This window comes from Chelon labrosus, assembly GCF_963514085.1.
Source record: "Chelon labrosus genome assembly, chromosome: 7".
Taxonomy (NCBI): Eukaryota; Metazoa; Chordata; class Actinopteri; order Mugiliformes; family Mugilidae; genus Chelon; species Chelon labrosus.
In genome coordinates, this window is record NC_140343.1 from 25,650,489 (window position 1) to 25,672,988 (window position 22,500).

General features: G+C 40.7%; 1 protein-coding gene across 1 annotated transcript in view; it reads left to right on the top strand.

Annotated features, from left to right (window-relative positions):
- ptprfa (protein tyrosine phosphatase receptor type Fa) overlaps positions 1-22,500 on the top strand; it is a 176,288-nt gene that overhangs the window by 109,093 nt on the left and 44,695 nt on the right. Inside the window, exons 12-17 of the mRNA XM_084548704.1 lie at positions 91-284; positions 16,058-16,175; positions 17,038-17,619; positions 19,668-19,765; positions 20,303-20,559; positions 22,229-22,310. Of these exons, the coding sequence (XP_084404830.1) occupies positions 91-284; positions 16,058-16,175; positions 17,038-17,619; positions 19,668-19,765; positions 20,303-20,559; positions 22,229-22,310 (1,331 nt within the window). The remainder of the gene's footprint in view (positions 1-90; positions 285-16,057; positions 16,176-17,037; positions 17,620-19,667; positions 19,766-20,302; positions 20,560-22,228; positions 22,311-22,500) is intronic.

Consider the following 22,500-nt stretch of genomic DNA (forward strand, 5'->3'; position numbering starts at 1 on the left):
TACTAATAACTGAAGACAAAAAAACAAAAACAAAACAACAATTTCCTAAAAGATCTAAGTAAAAGTTGTGTGCTTTGCTGTTTCTTCCAGTGCCTGGAGCTCCTCCCAGGAAGGTTGAGGCAGAAGCCCTGAACTCCACTGCCCTCAGGGTGACCTGGAAGCCTCCCCTGCCCGTGAAGCAGCATGGTCAGATCAGAGGGTACCAGCTGGTCTACTCCAGGCTACAGAATGGGGAGCCCCACGGCCAGCCAGTCATCGTGGACGTGTCCCTACCTGATGCCCAGGTACTATCGCTCTCAGTTTATTTAATTTATTGACAGCATGGCCTCGGTTTAGTTCCTTTGTCGTAACTAAAACAAAGGCAAAGGGACCAGGGATGTTTCACCATTCATCCAAGTGGCTCTTCTTCAGGTTAACTCCAATAGGTCTATTTGCCAATGTTTAAGCTTTTTCACAACAAAAGTGTACTCATGCCTTCACATTAAAGCATGCAAAAATGTTAGCATAACCAGTAGATTTATTATGGCCTACATAACTAAAGGGAAATAATTAGGCGCCGGTTGTCACATGTGTTGAAAATGCAGAGTGAATTATTGTGGCACAACACCAGAAGGAATGTCGGAGGAGGCTTCACAATTATACAACCATGGGTGTTTTTCTCATTAAATACTATAGATGTTGTTATATAAATGTAATTTTGGCTACATTTATTCATACGGAGTGAAATGCCGTTCACAGTACCATATTTACCAGTAGTAATAACAGTCTGCACCAGGATTAGTGAAGTAGTGTTGAAAGCTTTAACATTAAAACTTCCTTTTAGGCATGCAGCTCTTTACTATAATCTGAAGGCAATTTAGATGCAGCTGTCATGGCAATTGTGTTTCTAGGCCATAGCAAAGAAGATAAAGAGAGAGCGAGAGGGAGGGAGAGAGAGAGAATCTGTAACCTGATTGGTGCAGATAACCCCAAGTTATTGTTCTGTCACACAGTGTTTGTGCACTATGGGATGCAATAAAACAGTACAATTTGCTCTCTAATAATGTATGAGAATGAAGGGTGGATGACTGTCCTTCATTCTCATGATAACCATTAAATGCTGAAATAAGGCAAAATAAAACAATAACCATAAAACAACAACATCATTGCTGCAGTGTGTGAGAAGACTGAAAAACATCTTTCTCCTTGCTGTTGTAAAGTTTCCAATGAGCTGATGCTGTCTCTGCAAAAAGACATTCCTCTGACAGATGGCAGCAGTTACGTATTCTTTATATGATCAGAAGTAATGAAAGGTAACGCAGTAAAGGATAGTTCTCTTTTAAGCAACATTTGACTTTATTTAAGTACTATACGGTATATAAATGTGGCCGATCCTCACTTCTTTACGAGACTGTTTGAGGGTTAAGACTTGGCTTTAGGGTAAAGGCTATAATTAGGTTAGAATTAAGATTAAAGTAATGCACGTCTATACCTCTGTGTCAATTTGCCCATACGCAGACCCTAACACCATAGCCTGACGTGCACCTCCCTGGAAATGTAACTACACGTCACACCAACACAGACCGCAAGAGCTGTGATCGGTCTGATTGGTAGTAGCGTATTTCCGGCTGCCTGTCCATCTCTGCAGTTTTCGAATTGATTGTTTTGGATCAATAAAGATATAACACATCGAGGAAAGGCCACAAACATTTGTGTGATTTGTCTTTGGCAAAATTTCGGCGAAACTTTCAGTCAGTCACCATTGTTGAAAGTGAAGCAGGAAGTAGAAACAAAAATGAACCCAACTGGCAGAAAAGACACAGCAGTGACTAGCATTTGGATGGCGTTTTTACAGGCTACATGAATAAGTTACGCCGTCTACTTCCTGCAGTACTTTAAATGAGCCTTAAGGGTTAGGGTTAGGCCTTTATTTGAGATGGTTAGGGTAAGAGGCTAGGGAATGTATTATGTCAATGAATGTCCTCACAAAGCCATGCAAAAATGTGTGTGAGTGTGCTCAACATGCTCATTTCATCTCATTCGAAGGGCCTGACATGTTTGAGCACAACAGCCACCCATCCACTCCCCTATCTTTAAGAAAAAAACTCAAAATTGGAAGAATAGAAAGAACATAATGACATTGTATTCAAACAAGAAATAAATTTAGGAAGGAGAATTTAAAAAATCCAAACAACTAAAGATAAAGGCAGTTAGGACTGCAATTGTATCCAATCTGAATAACATCAAGTTTAGAAATAAAAATTTTTAAAAATTTCCATTAAGGAATGCTTTTAACGGACCTAACATGTGCAAATGATTTTTAAACTGCCCCACAGAGGGGGGGGGGGGGGGACGAAACAGATTAAAACAATAATGCGGTGAGCAGGTTCCTGATGAAAATGCATTTGGCATTAGGTCCAAATGCCACAGTATTCCTAAGATGAAAATGCACGTCCTTGTTATTCCATCAGAATGATTGAATTTCACATTTGTTGGAGTTTTATTTTACCCATTAATGGAAAACCGTCACAAATGCGGAGGTGTGAGTAATCGAAAAAAACAGCACAATCCTTCTTGGCGGTGTAACAAGAAATGTGTGCATGTGATGTTTGGGTTTGAGAAAATTACGCAGTTCACAGATCATAAAAGCAGATCACCTCCACAAACACAAATCTGCTCCCGTGGGTCGAATTTCCTGCACAGTCTAAAATAGAGGACAATATCCTTTGATCCAAATTTGCCAAATAAATCAGATTTAGCATTCTCTGTTGACCAGTCAGATGTGTTAATGATGTGTGGGTGTATAAAGCTTTATATGACCTTACAAGAGAAATGTGACACATTAAGCGCTTCATAATATAACTGTCCTCTGCTCTCACTCAAATATAAAAGGCCTTCGAAATATAAAACACAATTTCAAAAGATTCTTTATTGGTGGAAAAATAAAAGTAAATTGGCTTTGAAATATCAGTAGGCAGTGATGCTTAGAGAAATAGTTTGAAGAAAATGTTGTTGCCTCTATGTCCATTCGGTTTGAATTCGCAGCAAATGTAGATTTATAGATAAAGGGTCGTGGTTGCAAGAATGGAAGAACCATGCGTGAACTAAGTGTAACATATAAAACAAAAGAAAGCAATTGAGGTCGTCCTCTAGCGGGCACCGATTTTAGTTTATATTTAAATGTTTATTTTGGTGGATCTACACAATGAGTAGTCCTGCTGCAACATATCATGGATTAAGAGTGGGAGTTTACTGAAGCAGAATAAAGATTAAAAAAAAAAAAAAAAAAGGTGTGATGTGATGCTCAGCTACTTTCCTCTCAGCTTGTTTTGTTCTCCAGGAGTAGTGTCTCACCTGGTTTCCTTTACGAGCAGCATTCCTGTCTGTGCAAGGCAGGAGGCCTGAGAAAAAGCCCACACCTCACAATCTATCTACCTCTCCCCTCCTCCCAGTCTAGGCCCTTCTCTTAATACACACAGAGTAGGAAAAAGAGGCACAAACACACACCTGCTTGAGGGACTTTCCTTCAAGGAACTGTCTTCAAGCCTCATCTGTGATAAGTTTAGTCTCTCCCCCTGGCATCGGTGATGGTGATGAGAATCAACACATTGTCTGTGGGTTGACCCTCTGAACCACACACATACACACACCATTCATAACTGACTCTGACCCATCCATGTACAGACCTGGCTACATCAGGACTTTGTGCATTTTTCTGTTTTTCACTTCATATGAACGAGGTTTGTGCTGCTAAAATTCAGAAATGTCTCTTTGCATGATCACGTTCTTAGTATATGCACAATTAAAGAATGGACTTATCAGTAAAATATATTATACACCAAACAGGCATAACATTATGACCACCTTCCTAATATCGTGTCTCCCTTGTGCCTCCAAAACTGTTTTGACTCAACAGAGAATGGACATTTACCTTCCTCAGGGTGTCCTGTGGTGTCTGGCAACAGGATGTTGTTAGTGGGGGCCTTTGGGTCCTATGGGTTGAGGAGAGGGCCCTCTGTGGAACAAGCTTGTTCCAGTGCATCTCACAGATGCTTGATTAGTTTGGGATCTAGTGAATTTGGAGGCCAGTTCAACACCTTGTGCTGTTCTTTATGTTTTTTTGAGTTGTTCCTAAACCATTTTTGTGTGTGTGTGCCTGTGTCAGGCTGCATCCTGCTGGGGATGGCTGCTGCCATCAAGGAGTGTCATTGCTATGGGGTGGGGGTGCCTGGTCTGGTCTAGTTGGATGGTTCATGTTTAAGTAACATCCACACGAATGCCAGCAGAACATTGTACTGTCGCACAAGAGGGTCAATGTTATTTACTTCTCTTGTCAGTGGTTTTAATGTTGTGGCTGATCTGTGTACGTCATGAAGTACAGAAAAAATTCTTCTGCAACGCAGTGGCTTCCAGTAAGATGTTGTGTGGCTCAGTGCCATTCTGAACATATTCTGTATTCATACAGTCTTCTTTTATTGTGACGAAAGATAAAACTGGGTCGTAAAAGCCTGTTTCATAATATTATAACAAGACACATTTTCAGACCTCCTCTCCTGGATGGCATTCATTCAGTTAGTTCAGTTATTGAGTATACTGGAACATTCCTTGTGTAGCGAAGCAGCACTCAGACTTTGCTTGCAGGCAATACAGATGACCGTCTTGTCACCAAAAAAAGACACTGATGACAAAATAAATTCGGTCATGTCAAACTACTGAAGCTTAATGGCATAGCCGAAGCTCTAATTGGCTGCTCATTTTCTGTCCTGGCAGCTGCTGTTTGTTTTAGACTCGACTCTCTCTATCTCTGTTGCTGCTCTGATGGCAAGCTTGCGGGTTATAAGATCGCAGTGACGCATATTTTTGGACGGCTGCAGAATGCTTGAAGGAGCAGCTTATCCCTCTCTGATGGCTGATGGCTGTGAAGCGTGAGCCTTTCCTGATTTGATAAGACATGGCAACCTCTCTGTTTGTTGCAGCCAAAAAAAAAAAAAAACAGCCCCGACCCAAGACAATGTCTTCATTGTCTGCCTTTATATCACATAAGGTAGAGGTACTAGTGTAGTTTATATCAGCCTGAGAACCAATACACCAATCAGCCACAACATTAAAACCACTGACGGGAGAAGTAAATAACATTGACCATCTTGTGACAATTCAATGTTCTGCTGGGAAACTTTCGGACCTGGCATTCATGTGGATGTTACTTAGACATGTACCACTCACCTAGACCAGACCAGGCACCCCCACCCCATAGCAATGACACTCCTTGATGGAGCAGTCATCCCCAGCAGGATGCAGTCTGACACAGGCACACACACGAAAACGCTTTAGGAACAACAACAAAAAAAACAAAACATGAACATCACAAGGTGTTGACCTGGCCTCTAAATTCACTAGATCCCAAACTGATCAAGTATCTGTGGGATGCTCTGGAACAAGCCTGATCCACAGAGGCCCCTCCCATCAACCCACTTTTTCCAACTGTCTTTGGTTCAAAGCATGTTGAGGCACGCTAGCAGAAAGAGTCTCACCACAGACCAACAGGATAGTTTAATATGCTACGGCAGTGAGGTCAGCCATCAGAGTTCAGAAGAATCCATTCTCACAAGTTCATCGACAGAGCCGGTGATACATCAAGGCTTAGAGTACAGCAATGCATCAGTTCCTGTGTGAAAGAATGATGGCTACTCAATACTGAGGCCACTTTTAGTCTCCCTTCTGCTTTATATCATGGATATTTATTTGATTTAGAGGTAGAGCTGCACTTTGACTGGGGAGAGGACCTGATTTGTACCTCACCCTTAGCAGCTTACATTGTTTATGATAACAGGTCTTTGCTTTCCTCAGCTTCATAGAAGAAATAAATAAAAACTTTGTCTTCAATTTCTGGCGAGTCAGCAACGTCGTGCAGCACAGTAGAAATGCATGGATCCCCGTGGCTGAAGAGACTGCTTAAGTAGGAGTAAGTAGTAAGAAAAGAAAGGGCCTTCTGTAACTTCCTACCATCTGAGCCCTGTCTTGTAATACGGGGTGACCCTGCAAAATATATGGCACCTAGAGTTTGGTGCTTTTTAGTTGCTTTTAGGGCTGGATAGGGAGCTAGCATCAGACTCTCATAGACACTCACATTTCTCTAGTTCCACTTTATGTTTTGTTTCTACTAGTTTTTTATACTCCCACTCTTGGTTCTAATAAACTACAACGGTAGCCTGGTCCACGTTGGATATTGCAGAACCAAACCATTTCCACTAATATCAGTGGAGTAATGTGGCTACCCTTATTTGGTGTTTTTTCATTATCCTCAGCGGCTGCCATTACTCCAACTTGTTTTGTGCAAAACTCAGACATGCCACCAACTCAGAGGAAACATCATTTCCTCACTGCAGAGAGCTGGACAGCGTTTAGGTGGATGCAGAAGGAGGAAAACAAACATGTTGAGACATTTTTCATTTAGTTCTACATCAAAAGCCTGAATTAATGTGATGGCTCATGGAGATACCTGCTTATTACCTTTAGTGGTTGTTGACTTTGTGCTCTGGGTATTCAGAACAAGTATGTTCGTCATCATCTATTCTTCACGATGGCCACAGGTTGTGGATACAGATTGAACACAATTTTGATGGCCAGTCTGTTTAGTTTGGATCGGCTGCTTTTGCACATGCCAGTTACCTTGTTTGCCACACTCCTCACTTAGGAGTTGAAAATATGTAAGCAGAGAAGGTCATGTAAAGTCCGTAAAGTTCTTTGATTTCCAGGTATGTCCATAAATTGCGTCGTTGACAAACTGTCCTGCAGCTCACCTGGTTGATAAACTGAGGCTATAGCCTTCACTGTAGTGGCTCGAGTGCAATTCCAGTCTACACTCTTTGACGCGTGTCACGTCTCCCCTGTGACAGCTAAAACAAAAATTGTATTTAAAGATTTGTTGAAAGTTAAAAAAACAAAAAAAACAAACAACAAGCGCTGCAGTCCTACTCGTGATCTTGATGCGACGTATTTTTTTTCACAGTTGTACACAACCCTCCAGGCCAGATCAGAGTATAACACTGATGACAACGATAAAGAGAAAAAAAATAAAAAATAAATGGTGGCACCAGCAGACCACCCAAACACTTAATCATCCTCAGAGAAGCGTAGCGGCTCCAGGATCTGGAGGCGAAACGTGATCTAAGTTCAATCTAAGTTTATCATCTTTCTCTTCTTAATCCGTGTCTCTACCTGTCCACATCTGTCTCCACATCTCTCCTCCTCTCTGACTGTCGGTCTCTGCTCTGAGCACAACCTAGGGGAAAAGTTCTGACTTCTTAAAGTATATCTGAGAAACTTTCACATCGCTCACCTGGCTATTCTGCAGAATACTGAATATGAGCAGATCCAATTGACACAAGATATACAACAACTGACAACTGATTTTTCTTCTTTCTTCTCTCTGTTGCCTGCATTATAGTGTAAGTTTTCACTCATTAGATTTATGCTCACTCCATTCTACAGGTGGAATAACAATGAATTGCATACTATTGCAAGAGTTCATTCATTTTACTACAATATTATTGTACTGTCCTGCTGTGGGATTTTGTCCTTGCTAACCGTAGTAATTATATCACACATGCGTTTATTTTTGCTTTAATGTCAGCAGTGCACAGGCTCCGCAAGTTTGTTCAAATCTGATAACCCATGTTATCCCAGCATGATCTGATAATAATTCTAATGCGCAGTTTATACCTCCACGCAGATCCTGACGCCATAGCCTGACGAGCACCTCCAACGTAGACCGCAAGAACTGTGATTGGTCGGCTTGGTAGAAGCATATTTTCGAATTTTCGAATTGATTGTTTTGGATCAATAAGGATGGAACACATCGAGGAAAGGTTAATTGAGGAGGTTTGGAGATAGATATTTGTATGACTTGTCTTCGGGAAAGTTCAGCGAAAGTTTCAGTCGCCATTGTTGAAAGTGAAGCAGGAATTAACCCAGATGGCAAGACACAGCGCCGACTAGCATTCGGGTGGCGTTGTTACAGAGTGAGCCAGACTGACCATTGCACAAGTATAAAAGGTTCGCACTGGCGTAGGCTATGTGCGTAGGTCACAGCAGTACTTTAAAGGAGCCTTAAGAGCCTTTTGTGATGACTCATTCTCAATCTTCAAGAGCTTCACAAATTAAGAAAGCGGTTCAGTAGGTAGAGCAGGATGTCAACAAAGGACAGCAGAAGCTTAGCAGTTCGATCTGCCGGTGCATGGACCACATGCCGCATTGTCCCTGAGCAAGACACTGAACCCTAAGTCACTCCCAGAGCCTGGTACTGGTATGTGAATGTGTGTGCTTGTGTGAACGAATGGGTGGAAGTGTCTTTGTGACTGTAAAGCGCTTTGAGTACCGGTAGGTTGTGTAATTATAAAACCATTTGCCATCTCCACTCCTTAGTGAGGTGAGCTTGGCCTCATTATCTTGCTGAAGTATGAATATCTCTCCACAAAGATGCAAACCCCAGGGTCCAGCATATCTGCAGACTGGAGTGGTATCGCTCCTTGGTACAGATTGTTTTGCAGTGGAGTTGATATGGTGCAGTGTCACTCTCTCGCCTGTTCATCTCCGTTCAACCTGAGACACAAATCTCATGCTGGATGCATTGATCTTCTGGTAGTCTCGCCACTTTTGGTCTGGCTATTAGTGCTTTGCATACAACTGCTCTGGTTTCAGTAAAGTGACATTCACCACCCACAGCAAATTCTAGTGTATGTGCTGGAGCCGAGACTTGTTAGCTCAGCAAGGAGGTGCAAAAAAAGAGGGAGTAAAGTAGTAGTGGCCCTTTAAAAGTTTCTTTAGAATGTGCGTCAACTGTACCGATGTTCCTTTAATTTTATAAAATTTTTATTATTGCGCAAAAAAATATAAGCTATATTCTCAGACGGCATGATACGCATGCTATGATTAAACAGCAGGGAGAGGTGCCCTTTTCTCTATTACACAAGTAATATAAAATGGTGAGATGACATTTACACCTGTCAGACTGCGGTACAAGTCAAATCACCTCCAGATGTGATCATGGGTCATTCAGAATGTGATATTATCTGTATTCATTGACAGAAAGGTCTTTCAGATAAAGTTCATATGTTTGTACCAGGGAAAGAGTCCAGTCCTGTAGCTTACTACTTTTACAGTGCACTTACGGTTCTTAGTTATTGTAAGGAAACAACATGGATGTTAAAGAAAAGTCAAACACAATCAGACCATTATCAAGTTTAGTTTAACTTATAAATCGGGAATGGGGAAATTTAATAGGAATGATGAATGTAAACTTCTATTTCCTGTGTTTATTTTTATTATCTGGACAAGCCTTTGGTTTCTCTACAACATGTCCAAGCATCAATTTGTGTGTCTTATTAGAGTCTTTTGTGTAGTTTTGTTAAGTTCCCAGCCTTTAAAGACCCAAGTTGCAATTACCTGGACTTTACAATGTTATATAAAAAATATAATGTAAAGAAGCAGATTTACCAAGAATAAAATTACCCAGCAGTCTGCAACTTTAAAGAAGCAACAGGTTGTCTCAGACTTGTATTCCTCCATCTTCTATCCCTAAAGCAGTTATTTTTTCATGTCATTCTAGCTTCACATCAGAACCAGATTTCTAGGGAGCTGACAGCTCAAAAACCAAGGGAAAGTCCATTTTAAACTCCAAAGGGTGTTCTTTTTCTCATTTGTCCCTGTGCCAGACATGTTTTTTGAAGTTGTAAGTGTGCTCGCGTGAGTACTGTGTAATGCTCCTTTGATTGTATTCTAGAAGTGAAGTTGGGCTTATGGTTTCACTGTCTGATCTGCACAGATTGAATGTCTATCTAGCAAACACGCACACACACGCGCACACTGGTACCATCCACCTAACAAAGGCTGAGTTATTGATTCTGCTTGAACTCAGCTCCTGTTGGATTATTCTAAAGCACAAATCCGTAAAGAGACGTCAGTGCATACAGCTCTTGTTTGCAATTCTCTCACATTTCAAGATCTACAGAAACAGGAGGTCTGTGTTTATCTATATTGTAAGGCATTGAGGTTATTTATGAAGGCTTTATCGGTTATCTGATGTTTGTTGTAAAAGAGTGTTTGGCTTCGTCGTTTATCAGAGAATATTAAGGGTTTGGTTTAATTGGTCTGGGTTTACAGACTTAGAGATTTGCCTGCACAGCATTGAAAAGTTAAATTCAAAATTTCAACAGCACTGGTACTGCGGACAGTCCATAGAAAGAAAGTCAGCAAGGACTTTTTCCGCATTCATTTAAAAGAAACTATTAAGACCAAAACCATCTGATGGGATTGATACCTCTAGAGGGTTGGGGAAAGGTGGTAGTATGAACTGTCCCTTCTCGTCAAACCATATCCAGTAATAAGAACACAGCCTATTTAATTGCATTCACAGTACCACATGCTTGTCCACTCCGTAACTCCATTGATGACTCATTGTAAACTACAATCACATCACTTATTTCCACAGCTTTGATAATGCCTTTCATAACGTTACATCATTCTGTTGAGCTAACCGCTTGCTAGCAGGTTGTTAATGAAGTAGAATTAATGAGAAATAAATAGAGGGAACGCAGGACTGGTGCAGTCCTTCTTTTTAGCAACGCCTTCCTCCCAGACGTTACAGAAAATCTCAAAATCAGAAGTTTGAAGCAGTATGTAAAGAATACAGCATAATTACTGACTTAGTTATTAACGGCAAAAGCTCAGGTGGATGACAAATGTGTAGAATTTTTAAACATATTTTTAATTATTTGAGCAAAGCCAAGCAAATTCCAGCTATCGCTGTTGTACTCGGGTGGTTTGGCACAGTGGTGACATGATTAATACAGTCACTTTACAACAAGGTGTTTCAGTGTACACAGAGATTTATCCAGGAGTTATTTATTCAGTTAACTGTTACTATATATTTTCTGCGTATTTTATTTTGAATTGTTCAATTATTTCTTTATAAGGAACATTTCTTTATAAAGTCTGCACTATTAACTCAGAACCTTGTCTCTATTTTTCCTATTGTTAGGACTACCACTGAGTTCTTTCAGTAAAATAAAAAGTGCAATCCAGATTATGAGTGACTTTAAGTCTTTTCAGGCAGGGGTTGATAACTTTTCCATCAACATTGTATTTATTGTGACCAGTGTTGGGAACGTTACTTTAAAAAAGTAATTCGTTATAGTTACTCACTACTTATTCCAAAAAGTAACTGAGTTAGTAACTGAATTACTCTACAATAAAAGTAACTCGTTACCAGGGAAAGTAACTATTTGCGTTACTGTTAAAAAAAAAAAAGTTGCTATATGTCAAAGAATTTGGATTTTTTTGAGCAGTTTTCACAAGTCAGTTGAAATTGGTAGAACAGACAGGTGTATGTACATAACTTTCGATATTTATATATATATTTTTTATATTTATTTTTTATATATATATTATATATATATTTTATATATATAATATTTATATTTCGATAGGGTTTAGACGGCGAGCTATCATCTGTGGTGGAGGTATCGGTGTTTTTTGCCACAAGCTTTGTAGATGCGTGTCGTTGTGTGACGCTTCATTAAATTAGAGTTGCTTACATGCACGTTCCTCCCTTTGACCACGATGAATTTTTTTATTTATTTTAGTAGCGCTTATATCTCCACCTTGAAAATGCCAACTTTTCATCGGATTGCTCCTGACTCGCCATCTCTGCTGCTTCATCGAATCTCTGTTTAGCTGTTGTGTGTGTGTGTGGCGCGTGTGCTGGCATGTGTGTAAAACCACTGGCTCTGATTGGCTACCATGAAACATGACTCTGCCTTAGCCAATCATAATCGCTTACCTCGTTATTAACCCACCTCCTCACGAGCGGTGAGCCAGGGGTGTGTTCGGATTACACATATTCATTCAATGCATAGTAACGCACCGCATTTAACGTCCAGTAACGTTAACGGCGTTGTAACGACGGGAAAAGTAATTAATTAGATTACCCCGTTACTGAAAAAATAACGTCGTTACCTAACGCCGTTCTTTTAAACGGCGTTATTCCAAACACTGATTGTGACTGGGTTGTAGCAATGCACAACTTTCGCTCTGCAACTACCAGTTAAAACCAGCCTACCCCAGCTGAACATCGGCTGTTGTAACGTAACTACATTTCAGTTATTTAAATTTGCACTCAGTTTGCCTGGGACATTACAGTGTCAACAGTTATCAGTCAGGTATAAGTCAGGTCTTTTTTGTACCTGGGGTTCTTGGCTTATTCTGGGCAGAGTTAACCAGACTTTTGAGCCTAGACTGAAATTCTGGATTTAAACACAAGAGTCATCAATTAGTAATTCCAGATATAACTTCTAATTTATATTGTAATGGGCCTTGAGGTGCCTTGAGCAAGGATCCTAGCACCCAAGTTGCTCCCCGGGCGCTATCCAAGTGGCAGCCCACTGTTCCAAGTGTACACACCACAGTGAACAAATGGATGCATCAAATGCAGAGGAAGAATTTCCCCACAAGGGACCAATAAAGGAATAATTCTATTATATTCTGTTCTTTGTTATAGCACAAGAAATAAAAATATCTAGTTTTATTTTAAACACATTACATGTAATGGACATGGCTACTTATCTGTCAGTATGCTTTTCAATGCTATAGATGCATGAATAGAGGTTGAATATTAGTCATTATAAAGGAACACAGTCTTACATGAGTATTAAGTATTTCTCTTTCTGCCAAGCCTCCAGATTCATTGGATTTTTAGATGCGGTGTGTTCACACAGTAGAATAAATAATGTATTAAACTGGAAAATTTATAAGTTTCAAGATACTTGAACAGCTAAATGCAGAATCCTGATACGTATGTAATTCTTAAGGAAAAACTACAGTCAACTCAGGAATGGAACTTGTTCATGACTGACGCCTGCAAACCGATTATGTATCCAAGGAAAGATTAGAGTAACATCCTGTGTCCTCTCTGCATTCCACAAAGATGCTCACAGGTCAATTTTTACTGTCACCGTTATGGTGGGTGGTGAAAGGCCAACTTAGAACATCCTGGGAGTCCCTCATTCTCATGCTTTCTGAAGAGAAGATTTTCCTTTAAAGAATCTAAAAACCCTACCTTTACCCTCTCTGTGGAAATAAACAAAAAAAAAAAAACACTGTGAGGTCCTCAGTCTACAGCTCAGTGAGATGTCCCCTGCCATGAATAATGGTAATGGTTGGATGAATGTGCTGAATTGAAGACAGAAAGCCTACGGCAATAAATCAAATGCTATCTACATAGCACCACAAGTGTGTGAGGGCAAAAAAAAAACCCTTTCTTTAAATTAAACCCTCAAACAACCCAAAAGCCGTGGCTACTAGAGAACTAGAGAATTAGCCCAGCTTCCCGGCTGCCATTTAAAATGTCACATTTTACCAATTCTTTAACTCAGCACGTTAACAATAGGTGCAGCTGAAATGTCTCCAACATCTATTGAACTGTCAGTCACAAATGCCTCTCCCTTAGTGATGAGCTCTGTGGAGACAAATCTGTGCAGTGTGGTGGACTCCTTCCACTGGCAATGAAAGTTAAAAAGGGAGGGAGGTGGTGGATAACAGCTTCTAATGTTTGACACACAGGAAGTCACTGTCGACTGATTGGCTCCCCGGAGCGATGTCTCCTGTCTTAATGAAAAGTGTGTCACCTGTTCAATCCCTGGTAAATCATCCCCATGGATCCTGCTTGTTCTGCATTTGGAAGAGAGATGAAAGACCTTTTTTTTTTTTTATACTCTCTTTCCAAAAGAAGGAATGTCTGTGGCTGAAATAGTGAAAAGAATACCACCATATTAAAATAATGAGGCTTTTAGACGACTTCAGTAGCTTCACATCAGTCACATTCCTCTCTTATCTGTCACCTTCTTTATAGTCCAGAGAGCACAGGATGGGAGGAGATATCTTCATTCGTTAAGCCTCAGATGAATCCTGCTTTGTACATGTCTGGTCTTAAATTTGAACATCCTGTGATGGATATAAAATCCCCAGCTATAAAGTAATAATTAAAACAATGGTTGTTTCTGAAAACCCTGTCTTTTTTGGACGGGCTTTGCTAAATTGCACTGTCATCTCCATGGCACAGCATGGGCTGTAGGCAGAGGCACAGTTCTGATGGGAAAAATACAACCCACTGGGAATTCACTGCCAGATCTGTCATCGCCCCGCACACACTCACGACTCCACCACTATCCCACTGACATTTTTCTCTCATCACAAGCTGCTTTATCTGTGCAACTCCTCTCCACTCATCACTCAGGAGCAGCATTAAAAAGGCATCCTCTGCTATCTGAGAGGAGTGGGCCTTTACTGTGCCTTTTAATGGACTCCCACCAGCTGACAACCTGTACATGTGGCTGCATTAACGAGGGCGGAGGAGCATGTAAGAACATGTATTCTCTGATCTGTGCACCAGGTGTTTTTTTCCTGTCAGGGCATATACAGTTCTTGCTGTGCTTTCTGTATTCAGTAAGTTCGTTGTCATATAATACATTTTTCAAGTGTAATACGTGGATGAGTAGCATAAAGTTAAAATACACCAGTTAAATTCATACTGTAGCTGTAACTTAGTTCTTATTTTGGCCCCAACTGACATTATCCCAAAGGTATTTGAAGGTCTTCATATTCTTCTGCTAAACATAACATGTGTAAATTAGGCATTTCTTTAGGGACCAGGCTTTGAGTGTTGACCAACATGTACACCAGTCAGCCACAATATAACCACTGACAGGAGAAGTAAATAACATTGACCATCTTGTGATAATACAATATTCTGCTGGGAAACTTTTGGACCTGGCATTTGTTTGGATATTACTTAGAATCAGATTCAGAAAACTTTATTTGTCACTGGGGGGACATAAGGTGTTGACCTGGCCTCCAAATTCACTAGATCCCAAACTGACCAACTACCTGTTGGATGCACAGGAACAAGCCTGACCCACAGAGGCCCCTCCCCTCAACCCATAGGACCCAAAGGCCCATGTCCATTCTCTGATGAGTCTCATCTGTTTTGAAGGGAGACCTGCACAATATTAGGCAGGTGGTCATAATGTTATGCCTTATCAGTGTACATAGTTTGTTTTTCTCCTTTTTCTACTGGATGAGGAACCCTGCTAAGCCCGGGCCCAGTGTGAAATAATAGAATCTTCTGCTTTTGAGGCATCAGCTCTTAAACTTTAACTCTCCCCCACTGGACCGAAGATCTGTAGACAATACAAACACTTTAAAAACAGCTCAAGAGCCATTTGTTCTCTTTTGTTTGATTGGTTTTGTTTTTGTCTGAATTTTATTTGAAGCACTTTGTTATGCTGCTGTTCGAAGATGCTAAATAAATTACTACTGACAGCCCACCATATAATCAAAGAATTTAGATCTGCTCACGCTCGCTTGGACAAATTGTTAGCTTGTTTACGATCTGTCTAATATTCTGATTACCTTGGCTTCATGACCAGGACCAACTATGAAAATGATGTCTAACTGACCAATAATTATTGGGAGACAGTGATTATATGGTTCTAGGAATGAGTTTTTTTGTCTTTATAGCTAACTAATGCATTGGGAACATCTATAAAGCACACATTGACTTCCAGGTTCTCTTGCGTAACCAGTTCACTATGTTCTTTTCCTGTTCATGGTCATTTGGTCATGTCCTAATGTGTGTGTATACAACATCAAACTGTCCAGTCTAAAAGCTGCCAGGAACCCTAAAGGGGATGTTATCAAAGTTGACTTCAGGTTATAATGCGTGACCCTTTCTTGACCTTTTCTTCCTGAAAAGAGCAGTCTAAATGCCTTGGGAGTGTTGGAAATGTGAAGTTGATGCATGCCGTGTGTGCTTGACTTGTCTAATGTGCCTGAGTGCCTGATGCAGTAAAGTGGTTGACAACAAGAAAGTTGAACTGAGGTTGTTGTCTTAACCTGTGTTTTTTTTTTTCCTCTTTCATTCAACCACTGTCATTTTTTCTTTCTCTCTTCCCCTGTGCCTCTATATCTCTCTATCTCTCTCATTCCCCCCCGCCTTCCTTCCTTTCTGTGCTTTTCTGTGCAGGAGGCCATTATAACAGGTCTGCTCCCGGACACCACCTATTCTGTGACTGTGGCTGCGTATACCACCAAGGGGGATGGAGCTCGCAGCAAGGCCAAAGTGGTCACCACCACAGGAGCAGGTGAGTCCACTGTGTAAATGTATGTGTGTTGAGTTTATGAGTTATACTTTTTGAAATGAATGATTTTCCACATTCCCTAGTTTCATGAAAGTTGTGGTTTTTCTAGTATACATTAGACTGCCACATCCATGAACTTTAATGACTTTAATGTAAATTAGTATTACCACACAAAACCACAAGCAATAATCTTAATAGCTACACAGAACCTGGGCCCAACTAAAACCTGGTCTGTGTAAAATGTGGGTTACAGAAGGATGTACATTTTTGTACAGCTCACTTGCAAAGCAGATAAGCGCACCAGACAGAGTTAAAAATTAAGCTGACTAATTCCGCCAGTGATCACCGCCAAACAATCCTGTGTGGTGATGACAATTCTGGTTTGAGGCATGATGACCACGTTTCTGGTGGCTAATTCTAGCTCATATTGAGTTTAAATTAGATACCTAAAGTTTAGCTAGAGCTAACGTTGGATTTTGCAGAAATTGCAAAAATGGAACTCGTGACTTTGTGATTATGATCGGGTACATAAAATGTGAGTAACTTAATGTACTGCTAGTGCGATCATGTGTACCATGACTCTGCATTAGAGCACTGTTGTGCACATTCCGGCCATTGGTTGGGATCAGGGGTTGGGAGCTTGGGATGCAAACTTGTGACCCTTCAGTCCCAGATGTGCTTCACTAACCACCAGTAGTCAGACTCACCATGGGTCTTTTGTGACATTATGGGTACATTCATAATGCAGCAGTAAATATCAGCTCTCTCAGAAACATATTAGTGATGTTAAACTGGGCCAATAAAGTGTTGTTTTGAGGTGTTCATCAAAACATGGGGATGATGACGCTTGTTGCCTGTGTTCCAGTGCCTGGGAAGCCCACTATGATGATAAGTACCACAATAGGGAATACTGCCCTGATTCAGTGGCAGCCTCCCAAAGAGATGGTTGGGGAGCATGAAGGATACCAGCTGCAGTTCAAGAGAGCCGAGGAAGAAACTTTCACCATCAAAGACTTCAGAAAGACAGACGATCATTTTACAGTCACTGGCCTCCACAAGGGAGCCATCTACATTTTCAAACTGTGCGCCAAAAATCGAGCAGGCAACGGAGAGGAATATGTGAAAGAGATTAGCACCCCTGAAGACATTCCCAGCAGCTACCCACAGAACCTGAGTGTGGTGGGCCTAACTGCCACTTCTACCAAGCTGGCTTGGGACCCCCCTCCACTGGCCCAGAGGAATGGGAAGATGGTCAAGTACACGGTAGTGTATCGAGATATTAATAGCCAGCACAACAACACCAACAGCACCACAGAAACACAGATGACCATCAACGGTTTACAACCTGACACAACCTACGACATCAGAGTCCAAGCCTTCACCAGCAAGGGGGGAGGACCTATGAGCCCTAGCATCCAGAGCAGGACCATGTCCACCTCAATGCCAGGTGAGAACCACAGGCAATTCATTAATGTTTCATTGTGGACATTTTGTTGTTTTTGTTGACCAGCATTTTGCACATTGTGCCACAATTTGGTTTTAGCTTCCTAAATCATGACAAAGGCAAACACGAACATACTTGTGGTTCATTTCCCACCTAACTCTTCTTGAAGATACTCTTTAAATACAAATACCTTTGAATAAACAAACGCAAAATAGAGTTTGTTGATTTGCACAAAGTAATTTATCAAGATTTAAACAATAAAAGAAGGTATGAAAGTTCTCCATTTAGTATGCTGGATTTTGGAGAAGTTTGATCAAAAGCCCATAAAAAATCATGGTGGTTTTCATTACATGTTATTATTATGCATCAATAATATTTATTACTTAATACTTACATATTCATTTACTCATGCCATTGTTCTCAAAATGGACATATGTAGGATTCTATTCCAGAGATAAGAAAAAATGATTTTATCATTGTATTAATAAACTTGGTGATGGCATATGGTTGTTATGATAAAACATCTTTCTTGTCTCTGGAGTTTTTTTGAAACTCAAAGAAGTGCATTTAAATGTTTTAGATCCCTCTGCTGACTGCCTGCTGACAAGGATCCAGAAATGTCACAGGTGGAAACCTTTTACACACGTTTTGATTACATACTATATGTATGAGGGCTGCTGGGGGATTTATGAACACATAAACCCAAAAAACAGAAACAAATGAGCGGGAGACTGGTTTAATGGTAATTTATTGTTGTGGCAGAGACTCCCAGAAAGGGATCAGAGGCTGTGGGCTAAGGGTGGTGATTACACAGGGGAAAAAAGCAAGCACGGAAATGTTCAAAAGCATAAGGTAACAAAAGTTTTGCTAGAAATAAATCAGACTGTCTGACAGTGTGGAAACGGCGGAGCTGAGTAAAAGACAAGGCCTTGATTTTAGAATCAGTTTCAGTTGGTGTTCTCTTCTCCAACTCCAGCTCAGTGGGCTCCACTCCCGCGGTGATGTCTCCTGACTGTCATTCTAAAAACAAATCCAAAGTGGAGTGGGTGTCAGAGGCAAATGTGATATATATATGTACATTTATGCTCTGTAATGTGCTGCAGAACTGTGACTTCACTGGTAGTATTTTAGGATTGTTTTTTGTTTGTTTGAATTTTGCAACTTTGTCATCTGCACCCTCCACGATCTCCGTCACCACACTCCGCTCCGCGCAACAGCTGGTTCGCTGATATTGCCAGAGAGGCCTGTTCCAGTGTAATTGCAGAGATTCAACTTGAGAGAGTCAGCAAAGTGAAAGAGCAGTGAAAAAATTATAAATAAAATCAATTTAACCTCTACAAACCAATACTGCCAAGAAACCCTCATCTAAATCAGTTTCACAGACTGGTGGTATATTATGGCTTTAACGTTACTGAATTACTGAAGTCTGACAGAATAAAAACAAACGAGAAACTGTGCAAACCTTATAGTAGGACATTTTTAGTTCCCACCACTGCAGTCAAGTTTGCACTGCATTTTGTAGAGTTTGCAAAAGTTTGCTGATTTAGACTGGACCGGTTTTGCTTGTGTAGAGATGTTTTTTTGCTGACAAAACAGGAAAAGGAAAAAGGAAATTAATATTGTTGAAAAGGTGTAAGTTTTAATCAGGTTAACCTTCATATCTGTTGAAATCAAACAACAATACGAATTGTTCTCTCTTTTTTAAACATTAACTTACTATATAACACAAAATACCATTCACTATTTTCCTCACAGTAAGTTTACTACGTTAGGTAATTCTTGCTATAATATAGATTTCTACACTACAACAACACTGTCTCAGCTCTTCTAATCACATTAAGAAGACAAGTAAATCTACCACTTGCCCTTTGCCAGAGCTCACATATTAACTTTACATGTGTGGTTTTCTCTGTTTACACCCCTTTCTCACCAGTTCATTTTTATTTTATTTTTTGCTGTTTAATAGTTTTGATGTTCAGCATTGTCATACAGAGCAGGAAATAGAAGAAATAATGAAAACTACCTTAATAATCATCCAGATCTCCCCTCAGTTTTCACCAAGAACTTTGGTGTGAAGGCTGTGATGAAAACATCTGTCCTGTTGACCTGGGAAGTGCCAGAATCCTACAAATCTCAAGTGCCTCTCAAGGTAAGACCAGCGCAGTCCTCCTCAAGGCCAGCAGCGGAAACATTCCAACAAGTATTACAGGCTTTTAGAAATATCAAAAGGCTAGGCAGTGGAGACAAAAAGAAACTGAATACGGATCATTTAATCACTGATGATGCAGACTTATCAAAAGATGTATCATCTAAAAGGACTAAACTAAGAAAATATGAAAAATGCATATCCATCCGCAGACTTTAACCGTGACATAATACTGTAACAACAATGCAAAAGTTGCTCCATGAATCATCAAGAAGATCATTTTTAACTGCTTATGTCTGTGTATGGATTCAAACAAACAAATAACAGTAATGGATAGCATATAACTACCACTGAGTAATTACTGGTATCAGTTGTCTAATTCTGGACAAGAAAGGTAGTTGTGTAAGGTGTAGCTCCCATAATGTTGAACTACTCCAACAAGAGGATGGAAAACAAGTGTACACACTTTAATACATGACTTCTTCTATGTAGTATGCTAAATTGTGTCACAATTATTAAGAAACATCCTCCTGGTTACAGATTCTGTACAACCAGCAGAGTGTGGAGGTTCAAGGCAACCTGAAGAGAAAGCTCATCACGCAGCTGCAGCCAGACACGGATTATTCCTTTGTGCTGATGAGCCGGGGAAACAGTGCTGGCGGCCTCCAGCAGCAGGTTTCCATTCGAACGGCTCCGGACCTGCTGACAGTGAAACCGGCTCAGTACCAACAGGATGTGGAGGAAGGCGGTAAAGTGACCATCACCCTGCCCAAGGTCCCTGCAGGAGCCCCTGTCAGGTAATGTGCTCTCTAGTCTTCTGAGGGTAGACCAACTAAAGAATATAGATGATTTTTGATCTCAGAGCGTTCTCTGACATGAATGTTACAGGACTGTAATTGTCCTGACATAGTTGAAGCCCATTTTAATCAGTAAATGCATCATAATTGATAAACAGACACGATCAGGCATAGCATTATGACCACCTGTCAAATATTGTGTAGATCTACCTTGTGCCTCCAAAACAGTTGTGACTCATCAGAGAATGGACACGGGCCTTCTGAGGGTGTCCTGTGGTGTCTGGCAACACAATGTTGTTAGTGGGGGCCTTTGTGGATCCTGTGGGTGGAGGGGAGGGGCCTCTGTGGATCATCCCACAGATACTTGATCAGTTTGGGATCTAGTGGAGGCCAGGTCAACACCTTGTGCTGTTCTTCAAGTTTTTTTAGTTTTCCTAAAGCATTTTTGTGTGTGTGTCGTGATGCATCCTGCTGGGGATGACTGCTGCCATCAAGGAGTGTCATTGCTATGGGATGGGGGTGTCTGGTGTGGTCTATGTGGGTGGAATATGTCTAAGTAACATCCACACGAATGCCAGATCCAAAAGTTAATGACACGAGATGGTCAATGTTATTCAGTTTTCCTGTCAGTGGTCATAATGTTATGCCTGATCTCTGTATTGTTCAGTATAAAATGTTGATGGTAACTGACATCTTCAAAGCAGTGAATAAAGTTGGTAAAATTATTCTAATGTGCACTTATCACTTCCTAAACTTGTGGCACTATTAACATGCACCTTATACATTAAGTATAAAATTATATGCATCTCTCATCTAAAACACCACTAATAATAAAATAACCATTGTGGCTAATTAAAGTGTTTACTTTTAAAAGGAGGGGTTTTACTCATTGGTACTAAATTACTCATTGTGATGAGAGAAGTGACCTCAGATCATTTGATTGTACATGGTGCGCTGTGTCAGGACATTTTCTCCAGCCTACTTTCAGTTTCAACACCTTACACGTTAAAAAGGTCACTGAGCAGCGCTGCTACTTGTCTGCATGGACTCATCCGCAGCAGCAGAGGTTCTTCTTTTAGGTCAGAACTGTTTTAAGAGCAAACAAATCATTCACTCAGCTGCAACTCAGCTCACTCCATCATTCCAACCTATAGCCACATGTCATATTAAGAGCAACCCCAATGTCACTCTGAGCACTCTCCTGATGCCAGAGAGCAACCTGTTTACGAGTTATTTAAAAATTCATCACCGATCTAAACGCTGCAATTCGGTATTTATTATTTTCCTATTACCCAACTCGGCACTGCAAATGAAATGGAAATAATTAATAGCGTCTCAAGTGTTTGTGTCTCTGACGACATAGCCCACAAGTAAGCAGTAATTAAGTGGAGTGGAAGTGGTAACGGAAATAAACCAACACGAGCTTGACGTGGATGTCCAGACCAGACCTCTTCATCAGGCCCAGAGCCACGCTGATTGCATCTGGGTTTGGGAGAAGAGAGGAAAGGAGACAGGAGGATTAGAAAATTTAGAACGCATAATGAGACACGCTATCCAAACAAACAGCAATAGATGGCCGAAATTCAGTTAGCGTGTCACTGACATTAATGCGCTACCCGTTCGGTGTACATATATGTTTGTAATGTAGCTGTATTTGTTGTTGATGCAGGTGGTACTACATAGTGGTTGTCCCTGTCACCCCAGCTTCTCTAAGGAGATGGGAGAATCCTGAAGACATGGACATACATGAGGTGAGTAGACGTTTGATTTTGTTGTTACACAAATGCCACAAATGCTGTTCAACTGACCCAGTAGACCATCACTGTGCCGGGACTGGGGTATCATTCACATTATGATTTACCTCTATGTGTTTCCCGCTGTGACATAAAATGCTAATGTAAAGGCAGAGGCTATTTGAAAAAAAAAAAAGAATCACGGGGC